General features: G+C 35.4%; 1 protein-coding gene across 1 annotated transcript; it reads left to right on the forward strand.

Moving 5' to 3' along the window:
- Window positions 1–463: 463 nt before the first annotated feature.
- On the forward strand, window positions 464–8,093 carry LOC127840527 (uncharacterized). Its single transcript, XM_052368942.1, has 5 exons — window positions 464–689; window positions 847–917; window positions 2,608–3,274; window positions 4,937–5,131; window positions 7,738–8,093. The coding sequence occupies exons 2-5, from the start codon at window positions 897–899 to the stop codon at window positions 8,091–8,093; spliced, it is 1,239 nt and encodes a 412-aa protein (XP_052224902.1). The 5' UTR covers window positions 464–689; window positions 847–896.
- The last annotated feature ends 266 nt before the right edge of the window (window positions 8,094–8,359 follow it).

Below are 8,359 nucleotides of genomic sequence, written 5' to 3' on the forward strand. Positions count from 1 at the left end.
CAATGTTGGAGCCGGTAGGGGACTTATATTGCTTGACAATAGTCTTGTTATCACTGTTATATTGTGAAACGATGTCGTTTATATAACGTTACGACGTCATTATTCAGCAAAAATACAAAAATAATCACTTCGCCACTTGTGAAAATATTATTTCATATTATAATGCGTGCTTTAAAATCGATATTCCACCAAATCTAACAGATATCCTCTATCTTACACAAACATAAAGTAAAACATTAACTGCAAACCTCATAAAGTCGAACTTCGTAAACTCCGACAGCAATTGTGACTTGATATAAAATGTTCGTCTTAATGAGGCTTGCAGTAAATAATTTACTTTATGTTTGTATAACCGGGTGAATATTTGTACGGAGTGAGTGTATCGATACTTCAGTAAATATGTAAAGGCTAACATGTATTTAAGCCCGTGGTGAATTAAATTGAATTAGTTCAATGACACAGATTAACTAACGTTTAACATAGACAGGGAATATATGCAATTGGACCAACCAGACGAAGTAGTAATTTGCTATTTTGCTTATAAACATTTGTATCAAGTCATCTTTATAAAAGTGAATGTCAAGTTTTATGGATTGTGTTTTTCTCGCCTCGTCTAAAAATAGCAAAAAGCGATGTGTTTGAGTTAGACCCAATACAAAATACAAATGTATACGGATTACGGATTAGAAGTAGGTATAATATAGATACTTGCATAAACATTACACTAAACTCCCAATAGTGTAACAAAAGCTACGAATTAAGAGTTTTATCATATTTTGAATGTCTTGATACTTGCATGTTATTTAAAGTTACTACATACAACGAAGCGACTGTCATTTTCTTCAGGAAAACCGTCTACAGAGTTAAGCGTTTATGGAGAGTTAAAAAATACGAAAATGCCAGTATCCACAAAACAGGTACGTCCGAATTTTTAAAATGTCTTTTAAGATTAAAAATACTAAATGGGTTTTCTTAAAACATGTTGTTGTTGTTGTTTTTTAAATGCTTATTAAGATTTAACATGCCTAAATTTTCAAATATTATATTTATTTTGAAAATGACTTAACTTTTCTTCACGCAAAACCATCAACATATTTTTTTCGACCAAGAGCTTTTGGTTTTACCTCTATTTTAAGTATCCATATTTATGAAGAAACAATAATATATAGTCGGTTTTGGTGCGCATATGTTGTGTCTAAGTATTTTTTATTGCGGATAGCTTTGTTTATGCAATTATGATACATAATACCCACACCGCAAACATGAATCAACGGGTTACTCATTTTAAACCATAACGCACATATAATATCTTCATTGATAAATGAAACATACATTTTAAAATCTCTACTTAGCAATATAAAAACAACTTTAGTGCTTATTTTAAGCCACTTTTAACGTATATAATCGTATTTGAATGTGGTTTGGCAATATTTGATGTAACTTAACCTCGTTCATAAACCTGTGTACTCATTGAGCAAAGACCGGTATATCAAATAAACGTTAATGTTTTTCAGAGATATAATTGTTGAACACATCGCGATACACGAATAGAAACGGGTAATTGTCCTTTCAAGCAATAGTATTACATATGATCCATCAAACCATAGAAGCTATTGATCTCGGGTTTGCACAATTGACAGATCCGTTCATAGATGAAACCGCGTTACTTGTGAATTATAAATTGGTTGGAGTGAAGGGAACAGTTAAAACTGAGTATCTTTGAAAATATTACTTAATGTTTAAGTTTTAAAACTGAAACCGTTCCTCGGGCGATTAAGGCAGCAAATATGTTATTTAGTACAACAACAATATTTTAAAATATTGTTCTCTTTATCTAATGATATGCCATTAACATATATTATGCACATATTGTCTTAAATATATCGATGAAATACAACCGTATTTAAATTGAAGATTAATAAACATGGGCATTATATTTCAGACAAAAATATATTGCTAGGTTAAGTCTTGATACTGCGTCTGGGTACAATCGTTTTACGAGGTTTTTTTTCAGTATACCACTAAATAACATAGAAATCAATTTAATTAGAACAAACGTCTTACTGGTAGATGATAGCTTGAACGTAAAATGTTCAGCCACTTGACTTGTTGCTTAATTTGATTCGCTTATGGACAGTTAATGCTGATTGAAAACGACGGATAATCAGCAAGGTTTAACATTTTAAATTAGTCCGCGCAGCGATCATCGTGCAATATTGTATACAGCAACCGCTTCAGTATAATGTAGTTAGACGTTCATTCTGACGGTCCATCGTCTTTCAATCAATGCTTATGGGTCGTTGATAATATCATTCTCTCCTTATTTTTTTTATTTTAGTTCGACTGCTTCAAATGTCTTGGTCTTATAAAGTGCTATTTAAGTCCTTTGCCTTGGAAGAGCCAGTAATTTGTGTCATTGGAAATATCTTGTGAACGCTTCCCAAGAAGGGATCAAATCTGGAACCTGCCAGGCTCAATGCGGACAGCGTATCCATTGCACAATAGCGGCATTTCGGTCCGCTCGTGTGTAATGTTTAATCTCCTCCCATTGTAACCATCTGCTAGGAATAAACATGTCGGGGTTCAATTGTTTGTTTTTTCTTACAGGAAGAACTCACGATTTCATTCCTCGTCAGTACAAGAAATGCAATACCGATGGATGCCGTCGACGTAATGTTCCTTTTCCGACTCGTGCAGAGTGGACTCATTTTCATGGCGATGGCCGCCGGCATTGTTTGCCTCTGGCATATCTTCTACTTTCGGCGGAAAAGCTGTGCTAACTCCGGCACCATCTTTGGTATTGTTTTTGCCGGTTTCGTGCACCTGATTATATGTGTGCGCATGTTATCAATAGCCGAAGAGCCAGTGGTTTTACCTAACCAAGCACCGGCTCATTTGTGTTTGGACTACACTATTCAGGCGTTGTATGCGAATTCGATTGTCTATATTTTTATTTTGCATAATTTAATTTTTAACCATGCACAAACGACAGTTGGAGCTTTGTTTATCTGGATATTGTCAATTGGCTCCATATATACTGGTCTCGTATTGATATGGGATACGTCAGGTGCACAGGATGTGGCACATTTGAATCAAAGGAACTTCCTGTCCTTCACGGATTCTCCAAAAGGTCGCCTTGAGGCATTCGTGTCAGTCTGCGAGAAACACCTTTCCAGCGAAATTACAAATGTGATGATCGAGTACTTGATATTATACCTTCCGGTTATAATCATAGTGACGTGGGCGCTAGCAAGGAACTTCATGCAAACAAGAGGTATTTTTTAGATGTTTATGATTGCGCTACATGTATTAATATAAAAATGTGAAACTCCAGCTGCTGGAGCAGTATTGCATTCTATTTATATAAAATTGCGTGGTCCTTTATGTGAGGCAAGTGACCAATTTCCAAACCAGTACAAAACAGCACAATACGAAACAATTCATATCATATTGAACATGTAGCAGACAGTATAAACAAACATCGAGTCAAAGAAATTGCGCATTTTTTAATTCTGGAACATGATTTTATAATTCAATAATATTAAAATGTAATCAATTTTCATAGTCAAAATATGGAAACTGATTTTCTTTGCCCATGTATGTTAAACTATTATTTCGTAAAAATATGTGTCATTATATAAAAAAAATCCCTTGATCGATACGGCTTCGGTCCATATACGGTTTGTGGCTGCCTGGCTGGTCACTATAATGCCATAGGGACCTCAGTGGAGTTTACTATTTCTTATAATTCACCGAAGAGTTTCCCCTTTACCATTGTACAGTGTTGTACGTTTGTTTATGGTTTAAAAGAGATAAACTGAAGAATTTTGCAGGAATAATGACTTCATTTTACAGTAAAACAGTGCAAATTTAGTGGTGTGTAACCCCGAACGGTCCATATACAAAAAATAGTGACCGGTCCATATACTATTAGGTTCCTCTATCGCATTTTAAAGACTGAAACCGGTCATATAGATATAGAAGGATCAATATCTCTGAGGTGTCATATAATTAAATAATATGATATAGCTCATAATTTGAGTAAGTTAAATTTGGTGTTGCTCTTTATTTATAGTGTTAAGTGTTAACGTAATATTAATGTAAAAGACATTTCAACAATTTACCGTTTAAACAAACTTTTTTACGTTATAATAATTAACAAAATGGCTCCGTTATTGGATAATAATCCATTACTATTTTAAATACATTTCTGCTAAATCCACTTACTATATTCATGTATTTTGTATTATTTTTTAACAATAGAAACTGATAAGTGGATGTGTAATTAAATTATATTATGTTCTTCTGTTCTGGTAATAATACATGTTCAAAGCGCTGAAGGCAGTGAAATTTGTTCGCTGTTGTAACTCAGTTTTCAAAATTATGTTATAGCTTTTTATATCGCAAGTTTGAAATGACCTCAACCCATTGAAATTTATAAAGAGTGTGTCTTAAAGCACAGGTCGAGATGTGTTTCTTTATCAAATCATTGACACAGCTAATCAGTGTGCACAGGCTAATCTTATTTGACATACATTAAGCCCCGTTTTCCATGAAAGCAGCCAATATGTACAGCTTTCAATGATAAACACTAGACTGGCCAACGTTGTCTTACAAGCTGGTAAATACACGCTATGTAGATTACCAGTGAGAACAGGCAGATGCAGTGGTTAGAGCAGACAAATTTTAAAGGTGTTATCCACACAGGCTGTCATGGGTTACGGTTCCTGCCATAGCTAAGCTCATGCTGACGCTCACAAATAAAAATGCACTTATAGTTGTTTAACGATAAAGTAAAATGCGTTCAAAATAATAGGTAATTCATTCGCATTTGGATAACATTAAAAACACTTAGTGTTCATTTCTTATCATTATTACTGTTCGGATGTCAAATGCAGATTCGTATTTTAGAACTCTTTTTTATGTTTGATTCCAGAAGTGTCCATGCTGAAGCTGGATATCCTTTCAAACAAAGAATGCGTCACGAATTCAAAAACCTGCGACTGTGTGAAACTTAACACTGTTCTGGTTGCCGTTTTGGTCAACTCTGCTATACTGCTGTTTCTAGCGAAGCCGGGATACATGCTGTATGCGTGCTTAACCTCGGGGTACTTCCGGGATATAATTCCGAGTATATTGCAAACGGTTCTGTTTACACATATTTGCTCACAGTATATTTGCAAGGTGATTGTGCAGCGAAGACGGGAAATTCAAAGACAACAGGTATGTAAATGTGAGACTGGAAACAGCGCGACAGTTTAAGACAATATTTAACAAAACATGTACGAATATTGTCGAACGTATGCAAATCATAAAATCCTTTAGATTAACCGGTGTTAATTGATCAATAAACAACTGTTTGGAATGTATGGTTTATAAGTGAAACCACGAGAACGTTTGCACGAGAAGACTTTGAAAACCCAATCAGAGCGGAAAATAGTTATTTTTTGAAGGATACAGATCAATTCTACGGAAATACTCTAAATAAGGGAACTGAGTGGTTCTTATATTATCACAATTGACTGATAAAGTCCTTGGAAGACTTATCTGTGCACAGTGAAAATTATTTTTAGTTACGTGTTTGAATATCTTCTTATACTAATAGCATGACAAATAATGGTTTATTTTGTCATATTTATGTTAACTTTATGAGGTGTAATGTATTAATAAAAATATTTCATACATGTTTCTTAGTGCACAGTCTAAAACTGTGTAATGACATATTAATCAGAGATCAAAACGTGCAATATTTAGTACAAACAAGGCCTTACCTGTCCCCAGGGAGTACGAGTATACAGGGGAAGTAACTGAATATCGAGGACCTACCTAATCCTACAATCGTGATACATTGGCTATCTCCTCCGTAAGATAGAATAACTCATCTGCTGATCCAGCGTGCTAATCAATCTTAATGAGACCTAGTATTAAAAGGAAGTAACCGCTGTCCAATGACAATGCGCACATATTTTTATTAAGCTGCTATCTTCATTCATCAAATTCGGATCTTATGTGTGCGCTTTTACGAGTAGTTTTCTGATTGTGTTCTTTGATGCCTTTGTAAGCTTTTTCAATCAGTACATTTTTGTACCGCATATCACATTCATAGATTTGCTCAACGTAAATAAAAGTCTAAACTTGTTAATAATGCATGTAGGTTCAACGGGTATTATTCTAGAACAGTTAAAACATTTGACGTGTTGATTAAATGTAAGGATCAAATTATCATTTTCTCTCTTTTTCGCACGTTATTGGCTGCTTATAGATAAATAATAAGGCATTACAACTAAATGCGCATGTACATGATCTAATGTTTAATATAATAAAAGAAAAAAACAATTCTAATTGTTTCGTTAGATATTTGACCCGAGTTTTGCAAAAATAGGTATCATGCCATTCAGCCATATAAGCTCCAGACCAGCCCACGAGTTCGCGCATACACTTAAGACACTACCTTTGCCACTTTGGCGTGAGGCAAAGTTTCGTGGTCTTATTAACGGACAGGGTAGCATCTGACCAGTCTGCGCGAATGGTTTGGTGCTACGCTGGTCGCATCGAGCATAAAACATATTTTCGCATGACGCGGGTCAATATTATATAACATCACCATGAATATAAACATTTTATACATATAGCCCTACAGTAAGCCAGTTAAAAGATGGACCAGTATGTACAAGTTATGAAATCCATCCCTGTATACTTTATTATGCTTGTTGTCTATGTTCATGCGAGGGACATTATTAAACTTATTTTTTAAGGGAACCTATAATTATTATTTACCCTGTATATATGACTTCGGGTCTTTGTATTCTTATGTCCACTTTCGAGCACTGATAAAAAACTAAACGGAGCGTATCATGCAATTAGACTCACATAAACGCATACATCCTGTGTATGATATCGCTGTAAACGTGTTTAATTCTTTAGTCACAGTTTAGCGACCCTAATCAGAGAATAATTACGCATTGTTATAAATACAAATATTACATATCGTTACTATAGATAGTAACACAATGACGTCGCCAGCGTGCCATTATTCGTATCTGGAGGCCAATATAAATTATATCAACCCGCCTAGTTGGGTCGATTTTTCATATTTGAAAAGAATCGTTTCGCGCGACGTCAACTAAACAAAAAGGCGTCCACATAAGTATTTTTCAAAGTTTACTAATTAAATTAAGCCACCATTCAACGAATTAATAAACAATAATGATAAATAAACGTAGCACACAAATGGAATAAATATAATTTTCGATGTTTGAAATTTATTGAATGAGTTGAAAATTACTTTCCCTTCAGTATGAATTTGCCGCTGGAGGCGCTCTGGAAGGTTTGTCATTCAGCTTTGGGAACTCGCACGGTATACATGTTATTTTTATACTGGAGTTTTTTAAACAATGGACGACATGGACCGAGCCACGTTTTCGGAAGACATCAATAACAATTTGAAGGAAATTTTGTTCGAATTAAAGAAACAGCAAGTAGATATAACTTCTTTGAAACAGCAAGTAATTTTGCCAGTGTCGTCTAAACAAGAACATAAAGACATTAAATGGAAATTTGAAGGAAACAAAAAGCAATATGAATTCAATTGTGATGTCCATGAAGGAATAATGCAATGCATGTGGGCAATTGAAAACCAGAAAAGGAAGTTTTATCGGAGGTTGTCAATAAAATTCACACGAGAAATAAACACATACGGATTGCGGATACGTCAAAAGGCGGTTGGGAAACTGTAAGACAGTACGAACAGAACCCCCTCGCGAGTGACTGGTGACGAGTCGAGAATCAATAGGGTGGATTCTAAAGCTCTAACGAAAAAGAAGGCTATGCAGGCGAAGTTGAAGAAAAAGCCAGCCGTCATGTATGGACACTCGAACGCAGTCCGCCAGTTGCTTGAGGGACAGGTAGGAACACGTCCGGCGCCGTATCCGTTACCACAGAGGCCCACACAACCGTCGATTGGTTCTTTTCGTGGCTACTCTGGATGGGGTCCCCAGCTCGGGTCATGTTTTGCGTGTGGACAGTTAGGTCACTTCCGGCGGACGTGCCCCAACACCAGAGGTCAGCAAGAGAGCGCTCAGGCCAGGAAGTAGTGATGTCACTGAGGCGAGCCCACCCGCGATCGAAAGTGCTGTATTTAAAGATGAGTATTACATTTATAAACAAGATGACAGATTTACCAATGATTATTTTATTTAGAGGTCAGAGGTCAGAAAGACATTATTGTTAAAATAGATTGAGGGAACATAACCAATTTTGAAAAAATATCGGCGCCAATCAATTTATTATTGATTCTATAGAACATGGTTACAAGATTCCATTTTATTCTTTACCTGAAAGCGTATTGCTTATAAACAAT

The sequence above is a fragment of the Dreissena polymorpha genome, chromosome 8, assembly GCF_020536995.1.
Source record: "Dreissena polymorpha isolate Duluth1 chromosome 8, UMN_Dpol_1.0, whole genome shotgun sequence".
Taxonomy (NCBI): Eukaryota; Metazoa; Mollusca; class Bivalvia; order Myida; family Dreissenidae; genus Dreissena; species Dreissena polymorpha.